Raw genomic sequence first — 15,431 nt, 5'->3', positions numbered from 1 at the left:
TTTACATTTCAAATGTTCTCCCCTTTCCTGGTTTCCCCTCTGAAATAACCCCTATTCTCTTCCCCTGCTCACCAACCCACCCTCTCCTGCTTCCTGGCCCTGGCATTCTCCCACACTGGGGCATAGAGCCTTCATAGGACCAATGACTTTCCCCTGCAGGATAAAAAGCCTTACCTCCCTTGGGATATCCTGTTGACTCGCTTGCCTGTATATACTGTCCTAAATATTCTGTTGTTTTACATCTCTTCTACCTTGAGGGGTTTTCCTCCATGATAGAAGGTTTTCATCTTGGAGTAAATGGTCATACCACATCATCTCTTACAGGTATTCCCCAGCAGATAGCATGAACAGAGAACCAAAAACATGTAAAAGAGGGATGGAAGTATTTTCCCATTCTGGATTAGCTTGTAAAAGGAAAACTTCATTTCAAACAAAGATGGTTTTCCCACTACCTGCCATATCACTAAATATTTAGTGATATGGCAGGTAGTGGATCTTTCACTGCAGAAAGATCCATCAAATCGGTTTGTGTTTCCTTGCTTTCAGACTATGTAAAGTGAATGTGTTCAAATATTGCTCAATAGTCACTCATGTTTTATGAGTCTAAGTTTCCATTTACTTTCCTTAGTTATGGAGGGAGGAACTAGAGACACCAGCTTGTCACTGTCTCCTCTTCACTAAGGAAGGGAATCCTTAAGCTGTGACATATACAATGGCTTAAATTATTCCAAATAAGATTGAGCCCCTTGGTTCAAATGAATCCAATCCAGAACTCTGGGAGATCTGATGGTTTCCAAAGGCAAGAGAATCAGTGTTGAGGCTCTAAGGAGGCTGCTGAGTCAGCAGTGGAAAAAAATGATAAGAATGATACAGCAGGAAGGTACCCAGGAGGTTCATATCTAGTGGGTATTCAATAGCAGCAACTGTGGTGTGATTTTACATCTAAGAAGCTGACATATTCTAAGAACACTGCCAAACATAGAGTGTAATATTGATCATGAAAGAAAATCAGAGGCAGGAGAACCTACCAACTGTTGCTATGCAGTGACTTGGGCAAGCTGTCTAAGTTCCTTTGGTCTCGGTTTCCCCATTGGTCAGTTACAAGCATTAACATAACTCATCTTCTGCAGTTTGGGAAGAGTGAGCTATGAAGAAGGAAATATATGCCAGGATGTCTGGTGTGTGGTCACAGCTGTTCAAGGGCATCCCAGTTTGAAAATGACAGTGCTTGGAAGGCATAGTAATGCTTTACATGAAGCCAAGACCAGGGAATGGAAGGAAATGGTTATTTGAAAGTTGTCACAGAAAGGGAGAAGAAAAGGTCGCCTCTTTTGTCCCCTGGGATAAACATGTAGAGTTGAAAGAAGACAGATTATAATTCCATATAGGAAGAACTTCTAGTAATTAGATCTCAGAATTCCTCAAGCACTAAATTGCTGCCTTATAAACTAATGGAACTCCCCATTATGTGTATCCGGGAAAGGGCTCACTGCCCATCTGGTAGAAGATGGAATAGAGGAGATCTTAGGCTACTTTTAAATTAATTCTGTTCTTTTCTACCATGCTGCAATGTTCAATTGTTTTAAAACACACACACACACACACACACACACACACACACACACACACGATTCATAGAGTGTAGCTTACAGCCCTTGACATTTACTATGTCTTCCTGCCAGAATTTGGAATGTAAAAGCCATTGTGAAAGACCATTAAACAGAAAATGAAACTTAAAATTAATTGAAGTATTCCACGGTAGGGAACACATGAAGATTAAATGCCCATTAGTGGAAGAATAGATAAAGAAAATATGATTTATATCATAATGAACTATGCTTTAGTCTTTTTTTTTTTTTTTTGAAGAAGCTAACTTTGTATCCATGTATTTTGATATGGATAACCAAGAGGATAGTATGCTAGTGAAATCAGCCAGTTATAGAACAAATACTTTGTGATTCCACTTACACAAGGTATCTGAAGTAGTTGAAACAGAAACATACAGGATAGTTGGTAGGGGTTGAGCGAGATGGGGCTGGGAGAGAGGGGGCTAGCTATGGAGGGTGTAGAGTTTCATCTAGGTAAGTAAACATCCTAGGAATTTTCTATATGACATTATGCCTAGAGTTAATAGTTGTATATAGAACACTTAAAATTTATGAAGAAAGGCCTGGGGGAGATGATGCAATCGATAAAGTGCTTGCTATACAAGTACAAAGACCAGAGTTGGGATTTTCTGAACCCACATAAAAGCCCAGCATTGAGGAGATAAAGATAGGGATCCCTGGGGGAAGCTGGCAGCTAGACTAAGCACAGTTATATGGCTCCTGGCTCAGTAAGTGATTGTCTCAATAAATAAAGAGGAGATTAACCCAGAAAGACACCCAACTCACACACACACACACACACACACACACACACACACACACACATGCTTGCCACATACATGAATTGCAAAGATGTTGTGAAGAGGGTAGATGTCATACATTCTTAGCAAAGTTAAAATAAAAAGTGCAAGAATTTATGCCACCTTTTGACAATAATATCGACAGCTCAATATAGTAGAACACATTATTAATCTGATGAAAGTAACTTTCACTCATCTGTGAAAAAAAATATTGTTGATAACCTCAATTTACTTTTCCAAACTGCTGCATTGTTTGGGAAATATTATTTTGAAATAATAACAGCTCCTGCATGTTGGGGAATGATTATGTAGAAAGTGGTATGCCGAATTCCCCATATATATTATCATACCTGCCGAGAAACTCTCTAAGATGCATCTTGTTATTAACCCCACATTATAGGTGAAGAGACTAAAGTTCAGCGAGGCACATAATAATACCCTGAAAGATCTGTGGTCTAATTGGTCTCCTCCCTGTCTGTCCTAAGCCCTCTCTGATTGGTCTCCTCCCTGTCTGTCCTAAGCCTTCTCTAACAGTCTCTCTCCTCATTTCTAATTTGCGGGATACTTTCTGCCTTTACCTTACTTCCCTACCAACAATATTTGAAGCTGCTTTCCCTCTCCTCCCATGATTTCCTCACTTGGCTTTTAGTATGGCACATTTCCCTGGATTTTCTTCTCCTTTTGGAGATACCAGTGCTAGTTTACTTGACAGGTTCTTCCTTTGGATGTAAAGGTTTGCATAAGCTCAATTCTTGGGTTCCCTCCATCCTCCATCCATATTTATTTCACTGTCTATTGGCTACAAAAGGCAGCTGTAAACTGGTCATTTTTGTTGTTGTTGTTAATCTCCAACCAGGAGTTAACTTCCTGTAACTCCATGCCATACTTACATCCCCCTTTCTCTATCTGCTCCAGCCTCACAGCTTTGCCCGGAATATGCCTTCTTTCTTCCAAGTTGTTCTATCTTTTGGGCGGGGTCTATTCCACTATCCTGCTTAATGTGGCATATGATCTTCCCACCACTGTTTAACATGGCATAATTTCTACAGTCTTTTACACATAGAAATTTGCTTGTTTTATTACTTAAATATTGCACAGCAGACAGTAAACATCAAAAGTTGATGATGGAGCTTTGAGAACATTAACACATCAGGAAAACAGGAAATATTTAGTGAATGAATAAAAGCAATGAGGTCTTGAATCCTAACTTTGAAATCAGGTTAATATTGTGGGGATTCCTTAATGAAACCCCACTGTTTCTAGGCCAGTCTGGACACTGACAAAGTCACTGAAAGTATCGAAACTGTATTTCAAAACATTGGAGACTCATTTTGAAGAACCAAATTAGGTTGGAGGAATCGAGTCGTTGGGAATGTTCCTGTGACTTCTCTCCTGATTCCTGGAGTGACATGCCATGGGTCCCAGAGAAGGCAGCTGTTGGCACCACATCAATCCTGCATTAGAGAGTCAGATTGATTCTGCTCCTTTAGACCTTGCAGGGCTCCCAAGTTCCAACTAGACATATCTTCCCTTTCTGGGTCCCACAGTGTCCCTCACTCCTAATCATCAGGGAGTGGCCAAGCTGGTTTTGCTTCCTATAGAGCTGGATGCTATAGTTGTTTTCCTTTGGTACCTCAGTTGCCTTATCTGTAAACGTTGGGCAGTAATAATACTGCTTGTGACAGTGAACATATGAACAAAATGTGTTAGTGTAACAGCTGTGCATAATTAATTTTTCTACTCATTAGTTGCTATTGTAATTGTCACAAGTTTTTAAAAGTTTCATTTGGGCTCTCAGGTTGAGCATGGCAGCATATGCCTATAACCCCAGCATTCAGAAAGTAGAGACAAGAGGGTGGTGAGTTCAAAGCCAGCCTGGCATATGTAGAAAAGAAGATATTTCAGTTGTGCTATGGAAGGAACTTCATATGAAAAAACATGGAGGGAATATCATAAGAGATTTGTAAACCCCCTACTTATGTTTTTAATTATCCATGTTTAAGATTTCTGCACTGTGGGTAGGTGAGGGTATGGTGTCAGCCATATTATCAGTTAAAGGTTTTCTACAATTGAAAATGTGTCTCACCAAAGATGTTTGTGTGATCTTCAATGACTCAGATACCAAGAACCTCAGTCATGTCATGGCTGCTGCCAGGATCCCTCTCTCAGTAGCAGCTATCGATTACTGGGGTTTCCCCTGCTCTTCCCCTGCCACATACTATGATGAAGGATTAGTTACCATCATCAATTCTACTTCAGGCTCACAGAGAGGTTACTATGGAAGCTACATCAGGTAGCCAACAATGAACGAAGCCTGGAGAAAACTCTACAGCTCATCTTTAAGGCTTACATGGAAAATGCCTTTTCACTTGGTGGAGAAGCTGGGGAAAGACAGTGAATGTAATGACAATGGTGCTATGATATAATTTTACGTAGGTAGAAAATGATGACCTCCCAAAAGTCTAGGTAATAAAATCTGATTAGCGTGCTTTCTGAATTGACCAACCGATCAACTTTTAGTGAGGATAAATGTCAGTTTACAAAGGAATAAGTACTGCTTGAAATTAAAATAAAGCATATTATAATTACGATTTTTTTTCTTAAGAGATGTACATTTAAGTAAAGTTAACCTGGCTCCCAAAGGAGAGGACCTCGGCCCTTTTAAGGTTCTGAGCCCCAGTGTAGGGGAATGCCAGGGCCAGAAAGTGGGAGAGGGCGGGGTGGCAGGCATGGGGAAGAGGGAGGCAACAGGGGTTTGGTTTTGTTGTTTTTGTTTCTTTGTTTTTTGGAGGGGAAACTGGGAATGGAGAAATTCACATGTAAATAAAGAAAATATCTAAAATAATAAAAAAAAAGAATTAGTTATGCCTGGTAAAAGAGCAAATAAAAAGTAATAATGCCTTAAAAAAAACCAAAAACAAACAAACAAACAAAAAAAAACAGGCCTTCGGTACCCGGAGGTACTTTACGGATGGATGTGGTTTACAGTATCTTAAGAAACTACTTATCTATCGATAATTAAAACAAACTAACTTAGAAAGGAGAGACTCTTAGAACATAATTTTTATAGTAAAGATTTGTGTGCAAATAAATAGATGCAAAGAAATTGCTGAGTTCAGGCAGTAAGGTTTTAAAATAGCTTCTTTCTCCTTTCCCTTCCCGGTTAGAAGCTAATAAAGCTCAAACTCAAGGAGTTAGCGTCTCTGCGATACACACAGAAGAAGAGACTGGCAAGTGTAATGTACCGCTGGGGACTGACAGGTCGTGGCATCTGAAGACGTTTGTCTATCTTGCTGAAGAGGCATCTTTGCAGTCTCTGGAGGAAGCTCGGGGAACTGTCTGTGGCTTTCAAGATCATGTCGTGGATGGGGAGTTATCTGAATGGAAAGCGATGCTGTGTGTGTGTCTGGGTTAGGGGTTGGTGAGCAAGACCTTTTCAGAAATGACGGAATGTCAGTGGGTTGCGGAAACTGTGGTGTATTAAGAGGAAAACTACTTCTTAAGTCCCGGTTAGGGGCTAGTTTCAAGGTAGAAATTCTTCGAGTCTGAGAATCTTGAGTGTAGTCCTCTTGTAGAAATGGGGTGTTGATGTCTCCATACTGTGCAGGACTAGAGCTAGAGCCTGCTGGTAGTGGGTTAGTGATTTTCTGTGTGTACGACACAGTTGTCCTGGATTCCTCAGAATACACTAGTGTCTGGTTGGAATCTTCACTAGAATGCATAGTTCCTTGGAGAGGTTTAAGGTTAGTAAAGTCCTCTGTAAAAGGTGAAGTTTGTGTGTTAGGTACTAATGAGTCTAAAATGTCACCCTTTGATTGATTGGTTATCAAGGACTGGCTGTCAAAGCTCTCCTTTCTGGCTGGTGGAAGAGGTGCCTAGATGGCCAAAAGTGGACAGAAAGAGAAAGGATATAGAAGGAAAAATAGAAAGAAAGTCCAAGTTAGTAGCACATTGTCAAACCTGCCCTGAAGAAAGCCATATATACTCTGCCCTGAGCAGTCTATACTGAATGGTCACTGTCCTAGAAAAAATATTTTGTATCTTATTATTCATATTGTCTCACAGACTGGAAAAGATGTTTTAGTTGAGAATACATTACAAAGACATTACTCCCACCGAAAAGTTTAGAAATTACACTAAAAGTGAGTGTATGTTATCTTATCCTATTTTTAGACCTGGAGGCCATTTAGACACAGGCTTCTTAGCATTTTTCATGTACAGTTTTTACTAACCTCTCAAAAGCTCATTGTTTGTCTGACTCATATCCATTCAACACATAAGGTAACACTGACTCTCAAACTCTGAAGTCCAAACAAACAGTTGCCAGAGCTTTCATAATTAGACCTTATCTTAAAGATTACTGTAGAAGCTGGCCTACTTTTATAAGCTTTACCAGAGAGTAAAGACTGAAACAATGGCAAAAAACCAAAAACCTACCTGTTCTGAGCTTAAAGCTCGAGCCCCATGTTCAGGCTACCATGACAGGCAAAGCAGGTAGGGAAGGCAGAAGCGTTTTAGCTAGGACACTAGGAGTGAGATTGCCAGGAGGATGAGAAAACAGACGTCTAGGAACTAGACACACAGCAGACACCGAGCTGTATTACCTGGGTTGGTGATTTTTTGTCTTGCAGGTTTGGCCGAACACTTCTAAAACCTTTTGCTGCAAGAGAGGAATATGTGGCATCTCCGTTCAGTGTCTCTGGATTTCGATCATTGTAAGATCTCCAAGCTTTTATTAAGGGAAAACAAATCGAACACAGAAATATCTACGTTCACTTGAATTTGCTTTTTTTTTTTGTTTTCTCTTTTGGTGTGTTAGAAAATGGATTTGTTTTTCTAAATCCAAAATGTTCTTTATAGAATTATAATTCATTATGCAGAACAGCGTATGAAATTTAAATTTAACATAAATTCAGCGATGTGGTTATGAATGTGGAAAAAAAAAAAGAAAAAAAAGTCCTTGAAACAAAGCACAATAGCTGTTCACAATATTTTTCTGTACCTGAATCTGGAGACTGAGACTCACGCCCTGAAAGAAAAACAATGTTGAAATTAACGCAAGTGTGAAGCAAACCAACCCTGTGAGCATACTCAGCACAGAACCACATACATAGTCTAGTTATCTTAGTTCTAAAACTGGGTACCTTAAATGTAGTAATGAGGGGTCTGAGCGCTATTTGAATTTCAACAGGCTGACCACTTGTTAAATGTCTACATCTGAGGGACTTAATCTACAACTAGAACATATACCAAACACTAATTCTCACCCATAATAATATCTCAACCATGTAATTTTAAGTTTATTGTGGCCCAAAATGGATATATGAATCCTAAACACAGAATTAAAGGATTGCATAGATTCTGGTTTGCAAGCAATGGGAACTTTTCAGAACCTTAAAGTAAGTCACCAGGTCTGTGGCTGGCTGAAGCTCATCTGTGACCGACTGTTTTTAAGTGCTTTATTAGACAGTGACTAATGTTTCAATAGCTTGGTTTTTTTGTTTGTTTTTTTGTTTTTTTCTTTCACAGAGGCAGATTTATCTACTGCACAAGATAATATTTTCATATTGTTCTCTAGAATTTAATTTTCCAAGTCTTTATTTAAACAGGAAAGCTATATGTTCTTTTATCTTTTAGCTCATAAGCTGTGGAAAATAAATCATAGTCAAGAAATTGCCTTTGGTACAAAACCAGTTTGTTGAACCATATCTAGTCATCGATTGTCTCAGAACCTCCTACATGGCCATCTGAGGGAATCAATTTGCACTTTTTGGTCTATTGGACCCATACAGCCTTTATCTTGGAAAGGATTGTGGGAGTCCTTTAATTTTTAGTTCCTTATATATTATTGTAAATTGGAATAAAAATGAGGGTGATCCAGTAATCCAGTAAAAATAACTTTGTAGAATTATTCATATTTACTGGGTTTTATACCTAGAGTTTAAGGGGGCCTGGAATTCACCATTTTATTCAGTTGAAAGGCAAATGACACCTCTAGAGAGAAAGCTATAGTGTGGTCATGCATTTTTAGGATTTTGCTCTGGGGGCACTTAAGGAAAGAGATTAACTTCCACGAGGATGTTATACATGGCAGACGAAGAACAAATCTAGGGATGCCAGAAGGGCAATGAATGGGGAAGCAGCCCCAGCAATGATTGTGAGTGTTGAAGCTGTTTGCTTGAGAACAGGGAGTTCCCATTACTCTTGGTTTGGCAATGTATGCTGCGGTGAGGCAAAAGGAGCAAAGTTTGTGGAAGTACCAGGAATGTAGATGAGGTAGGCGAAAAAGGGTGTATGGACTTAAATTAAAAAGCATTTAGAATACATATCCTCTAATTGAGAGTTCTAGATGGACAGCTCTGTTTCTTCACAATAGAGACCACATTATGGGGTCATAGAACCCCGAGAGGGAGAAACAGAGAACACTGTACCTAGACAATAATGAACTCTACAGGCAGGCCCACAAACGAAACATCAAGATAAGGCTGCGCTTTAATAAAGCTTGAGTTTATCATGATTTTAGCATACATTTCAGTGAATGGTTCATTCTCTAGCAATGTTGAAACATAAATTCCTGTCTCATAAGTTCTTGTGAAATCTGTTACACAATGATCCCGGGCATAAAGGATCTTGATTCTTTTATTTAAAATGTAATTAAAATTTCTTTAAAGGCTTTATGTATCAATATATGCAAAAGAAATGTTCTTTTAAACTTATATCAGAAATTCAAGGCACTGCTAAAAGTCTTATTTCTAGTGACATGAAATAGGTAAGAGATACTAATTGCTCATCTTGCTGAAGTTGATTTAATTTTCCTCCCTCATTCCCTTTCCCTCGGGTACAGAGAATTGAACAAGTCTAGCCCACGCAAGGTAAGTGTTTCGCCACTGAGCTACATCCCATCTCTAACTCTGATTTCATTATTTTAAATTTTGAGACAGTGTGCCAGATTTCCTTTAAACTTGTTGGATAGTCTGGGCAGTCTTGAGCTGGGGCCACAGGTCATGCCATCAGGACTGGCTTGACTTATTTTTCTATTTTGACTGTGAAACATTTAGTCTTTCCAAACACTTGAATGGTATGGACTTGCCTGTAGAACAGTTTGAATCTCTCAGATGCAGTATCTAGTCCAACCCAATGCTCTCTTGTGTGGAGGTTATTTTTATAGATGATAATAAAGAGGAATTGTTAACATGGCGTGGTGGTTTGAGTAGAAATATTCCACCACTGGTTCATGTAGATCAAGATGTAGAACTCTCAGCTCCTCCAGCATTATCTCCACCTGCTTGCCACCATGTTTCCTGTCACAATGATGATGGACTAAACATCAGAAACTGTAATATAGCCCCAGTGAAGTGTTTTTCCTTATAAAAGCCTCTGTGGTCATGGTGTCTCTTCACAGCAATAAAACCCTAACTAAGACACATGCTAAGTCATTCTCTAGCATGTGCATCAGTAGTCACAACTGAGGTCTTACTTAGTTGAAATGTCAAGGAAATTCACAGTTCAGGCATCCTATGTGCCTTCCTTCTATTTACTTCACTTCTCCTCACTCTCATCCATCTACTACATCTAGAGAAGTAATCCACGCTTCTACAATACCTTCTCATATTCATCCATGCATGAACAAGCACACTCAGAGTGGTTTTTAAATCCAAGTAAGATCAGTTTGCATACATTGCAGTGTTTTTGGTTTGTTTGCTTTGTAAAGAAGGACAACATGAGACTCTTGAGTTGACATTTAAACTTGGACCTTGAAATCCATTTGTGCGTTGGGGAAGAATGTAGAAGTCACCTTTAAAAGATTTCTTGTTTGTTTGTTTGTTTTTTCTTTGAGACTGGGTAGGACATCCTGAGTACCAACTGACCACTAAACATGTGTTTATAGAAGACTGAAACACAGAATAACAATTGAAATTACTTAGAGGCCCCATTACTTTCCTCCTTCTGTTATATAGCTAATTCAACTATGTCTACCAACTAAGTAACCAGTTGCCAAGAGGCATGGGCTACCCTGTTAAGGGTCTAGGGACAGGCTGGACTCCAGTTGATCTTCCACAGTGGCAGACTCTCCAGATGAAGCTTGTGTCTCAGGTGAAGGCAAGCCATTAAAGACTTTGAGTAAAAAAAGAGAGCTACCTCAGTGGATGTTGAGTTATCACATCCCCAATTGCTTTCTGAAGAACATTTTTATCTGTGGGCTCATGGTTATCTAAATTAATCAAGATTCTGATATGCTCTAGAGCATGTATTAGATAGATGCAAGAAAGTCTGTTTCCTGTTTGAAATCTTTGGGGAAGAACCAAACTAATTCTCGAAGAAATGGATGATATCTTAATCAAGTATCATGTTTCTTTAAGTTCATGAGATAACAAAAACTTAAATAGTTAACACTTGCAGTTAATATATTTTTGGCAAGTGACTGATGCTTTTAATTATATTTTTAAATGTTTGTTTTTAAGAAGGTATCAGTTTCCTTTGGCTTTTTATTTTTAGAACAAACCCAGAAAGGGCAGGAGCTATTCTTGGGATTAGAAAAAAGGTTGAGTAGAGGACTTGAAAGGCACTGAAAGCCTCTGTCCACATTCCAACAAGATGATTCTGGAAAGAGAGAGGTGAGGTGAAGCCATTCAGGTGTGACACTGTGAGTTAGTGACGTTATACCTGCAGCCAATAGGTTTGGAGAACTTTGAACTCTCTTCACAGATGTTAACGTAACAGACATGGCGGCACGTTTGCGAGCACACCCACCGCTATCTGGAAGCAAAAACATGATATGGCAGAGGCCAAGGCAAAACAGAGAAAGCACATGCGATGTCATGCATTTTAAGTGAGATGTGTCAGTCATTCATGAGAAAGATGAACAGCTGAGCATTAGTAGTCATGGAATACACCTGTGATTTTCACTCCCAACCCCAAACTGAAAACGACAAATGAAGACAAAAGTGAGCAACCAGCGGTCTGCTCAGAGAGAGATGGCAATGCTCTCAAATGCAACAGAAGGTTTTACATTGAATGCTCAATGCTTGTTATCTAATGAAACCCCAGATACAGAGCTCAGTTTTGTTTTACCACTTGGTTAATGCACACCAAGTCTAGAAACTAGTGCCATGTTGTAATACACATTCATATAAATAATTTAAATTTACTCTATTTTACTTATGGTTGTTAAAGATAGCAGGGTGGTTCCTAAAGAAAACCAAGGATGAGTTATCTTGACTGAACAATTCTTGAAGTGATATTTTTCAGCTGACACATACTTCATTTGTACAGGTCTTAAAGAAATACAATAGCATTGTGCAATTTCATGTCTCCTTACACTTCTAAATTAGTTGCTCTAATTGAAATCCAGAGCAGCCCTGATAGACAAGTATTGAAATGAGCATATTTTTTGAAAACAAATGCATTGTCTTTCTAGCTTTGAATTGTAGATAGGATATGATCTATATGTATGCTAAGGAAATCAAAATGTGAAGTGAAATGTGTGCAAAGGCATAGGCCATTTTCTATGCTGTGAGAAGTTGAGACTTCTAAATTTGGAAGACAAGACTCCTAGACTGAAAGGTTAGCATTCTATTTCTGAATAGACTCTGATTCTGCTCCCACATTCTGTGGTAATTTAGCATGTCCAATAGTTTTCCACCCTTCTCCTCCTCATCAAATCAAAGCAACCTCAATTCTCTCTTTGAACGTGAACATACACAAAAGCATAGTGTAACCAACAATATGAGAATATAATTGTCAGAGTATAGTTATTGTGTCTTGTCACATGCATTTCTTATTCTTTATTTCATAGGGAAAATATTCAACTAATTAAACACAAGAGAATTTCAGATCAGTAAGTATAGTTGGAATTATGAGTGAATTAATTACTGGTAAAGTCATAAGGAGTGAGGGCAATAGAACACAAAATTGTTGTAACTCTTCTAATATAAAAATCTAACTTGAAATTACTATTTTTAAGTCGTAAACCATCAAACTGGAAACCTGAGTTGAAATACGGAATGAAAATAAGCTAAATGAATAAAAATACTATAGCTAAAAACCCAAAGAGAAAGACACAGAGGGTAGAAAATTACAACTCAAAATACCTTCAGCTGAACACTGATAGCTATTTTCAATTTGCTGAAATCCCATGAGAGACAAGGTGTCTAGGGAAATGGACATATTGCCACTGGACACAACATAGGACCTAGTTACATCTGATCTGGTCTGAGGGCTGGGTTAGTTAAGGATGTCAAAAGTGAAATGACATCACTTTTAGAAGGATTTTATTTTCTGGTTCTTTCAACTCTTAGTGTCTGAAAATGAACAGAGATGAAAACACTCCATCTCAGAATGAGAAAAGCCAGGGACGTGGCTTAAGCTCAGCATGCTTAAACTGTGCTGAGGTGCTCTGCGTCATCTCCATGAACCCACAGGTCTCTCGGAGCATATGGAAAAACTTTGAGAAAATGGCAGGACATGGAAGGAAAACTTAGATTGAAGTAGTTCAGGGTTTCAATATTACAGGCTATATTATGTTTATTTTGATCACATTGTATCTTTAAGAGCTAAGAGGGTGGTTACAATGTTAAAAAAGCAAGTGTCCTCTGAAAGTCATTTCAGTGAACAAGAGTAGTTGTGTACAATTTCATTTCATGGTCTGAGAAACCTCCCCGGGCATGACAGGAGGACACATAGCACTATTAAGTAATTGTGGTTCCACTGAAAGTAAATTATTATTTTTCTTTCAATTCACATATATTATTTTATCAAATGACTTTTAAATTGTTGTGACATAAATACTTATTATATTGCTTGCACCAAATTGCTTAATAAATAGAATTATTCAATGTTTCTTTTGGGCTAGAAACAGTATGGAAAAAAAATTTCTCAGACATTGTCACTGTGAGACAAAGAAGTGTGGGAATCTTCAGGCTAAGTAAACAGAGACTTTCTGCTAATACTTATTAAAGAGCTTATTTTCCAAACCTGACCTTCTTTGAAACTAGTAGAATAGGCAAACCACTAGAAATTAATATTCAGTATTTACTTACATTCTGATATTTTATGTTATTCTTTGAAGATGTTTTTACTATCTCTGGCATTTAGCTCATCTCTGAAGGAGCTTGGTGCTGGCCTCACCTTCATAGTCATTCATTTACTACAGCCTGGTTGAGCATCCTTTCATGGAGCTTTAAGATGTCCGATTGCCACTTGTACTGCTAGAAAACACATGGGTAAACTAGGGTCTAGTCTATGAATTACTGAATTATCTTTCCCCATTCTGATGATTGTGAATTCTCATGCATTAGAAAATAATGGGTAGCAACTGCTGAATGAAGATAGGACATAGTTTAAACATCCTAATATTACACTCATTCTCCTTGGATAGTTTGTTGTGTATTTGATTGAGAACAAGATTAGATATAAAAGAAATTTTAGACCTAGAAAATATGGGAGGTTTTACCTGTATATGATATCTATCTATCTATCTATCTATCTATCTATCTATCTATCTATCTATCTATCTATCTATCTACCTACCTATCTACCTACCTACCTATCTACCTATCTATCTATCTATCTATCTATCTATCTATCTATCTATCTATCTATCTATCTATCTATCTATATGAACTGTTCATCTGGGTACACACAACTATGTGTATGCTTCTGGGGTCAGAGGTCAATGGTATGAGTACCCACATTTCTCCTTCCATCTTATTTTTAAAAGACAGGTCTTTCACTGTGCTTGGAGCCCACTGACTAGGATTGGCTAGCCTGCCCAGGGAACTCCAGGAGCCTCCTCTCTCTGCCTCCTCTCCTGGCGCTGTGGGTGGTGCTTGCTTCCATGCACGACTTCTTACCTGGGTGCTCAGGGTTTGAACTTGGTGCCCGTGGTTGAGCAGCAAGCGCTTTACCCAACTGAGCTACTGTAGCATACCTGGCATACAGAATTTAAAAAAGATATGATATATCACAAATAATAGGTAGATAAGGTGAGGCGATTTTATTTATTAGTTACATGGGGATCAGTTATTCCTTAATTTTGTTATACAGTGACAGTATTTTCAGTTGTCTAAATATCACGTAAATGCTTGTCATCTGTATTTTTAAAGTAGCATGCTTTTAATAGCCATATTGTAACATTACTTTGGAATTTTAAACAAAGGGTTTTATCTTATGGCCAAGTTTGCATGTCTATGGATACATTTACCTACACAGGCAACCCCATTTTATGCACATTTGTGTCAATCTAGAGTCAAGATTAAGCCTTACAAATGGAAGGCTGGTGTAGTGGTTTCTGTTGACGCTCTTCAGCAGCCACTTGGTCCAGATACCAGAGGGTTAAAGAAGCAGAGAAGTTGGAAGATTGCTGCTAGGATGCAATTATAGGAGCAGGAAGACCAACTGTTGAATATATTGTATACTGGCAAAGGATGTTCCTTATAACTATGTATGCATACCTATCATAATACAATATGACAAATAGGAAAATCCTATTTTGGGAAGCTGTGTGGAACTTAAATCTTTAAAGGTGATCCCTCCGAACAGTGAGTAGACCTTACTTCTTCTTGTGCACAGTCTATAGGAGTGGCTCTACACACATGCCCCCAGGCTCCTCATAGTTCATTTTACATTGTACATACAAAATGAAGTAAGAACCATCGTTAGGCAGAGGACACGGAGGAAAGCAAACCATCTGCAACTGCCTCTCCTTAGTTCTCTGTGAAGGTCATCAATTCTCCCTTCAACACCCTTGGCTTGTCCATTGCTCTAAACATCTATCTACACATGGGCTCCACCCTCAGGAGCCAGCTGGCACGATGTTCTCCAAGGCCAGTTTGAGCAGGTTTTGACTGAGCAGTCACCACGGAGAGGTGGACCTGGCACATGCCTCCACACTTGATCTAGGGATTAAAGACTGGCTCTTACTAGCTAGTTGTTAATCCTTTTTCTAGACACTGATACGAGGAACTTGTTGAGAAAGAATGTCCTGGGTTTTCTTTATGCTCTGTTATGGGGTGGCTGGCCAAAA

At 38.7% G+C, this 15,431-nt stretch overlaps 1 protein-coding gene across 33 annotated transcripts in view; it reads right to left on the bottom strand.

Moving 5' to 3' along the window:
• Sorbs2 (sorbin and SH3 domain containing 2) overlaps positions 1-15,431 on the bottom strand; it is a 328,789-nt gene that overhangs the window by 78,706 nt on the left and 234,652 nt on the right. For 20 of the 33 annotated variants that reach the window (XM_031339657.1, XM_031339658.1, XM_031339662.1 and 17 more), the window contains 3 exons: positions 11,072-11,164; positions 7,410-7,436; positions 7,012-7,136 (listed from right to left, as the gene is read on the bottom strand). In XM_031339657.1, the coding sequence (XP_031195517.1) occupies positions 7,012-7,136; positions 7,410-7,436; positions 11,072-11,164 (245 nt within the window). The other 13 variants (XM_031339667.1, XM_031339663.1, XM_031339678.1 and 10 more) reach the window with 6 other exon arrangements.

Source organism: Mastomys coucha, unplaced genomic scaffold (assembly GCF_008632895.1).
Source record: "Mastomys coucha isolate ucsf_1 unplaced genomic scaffold, UCSF_Mcou_1 pScaffold22, whole genome shotgun sequence".
NCBI classification, from domain to species: Eukaryota; Metazoa; Chordata; class Mammalia; order Rodentia; family Muridae; genus Mastomys; species Mastomys coucha.
This window is presented reverse-complemented; position numbering and strand designations above follow the sequence as displayed.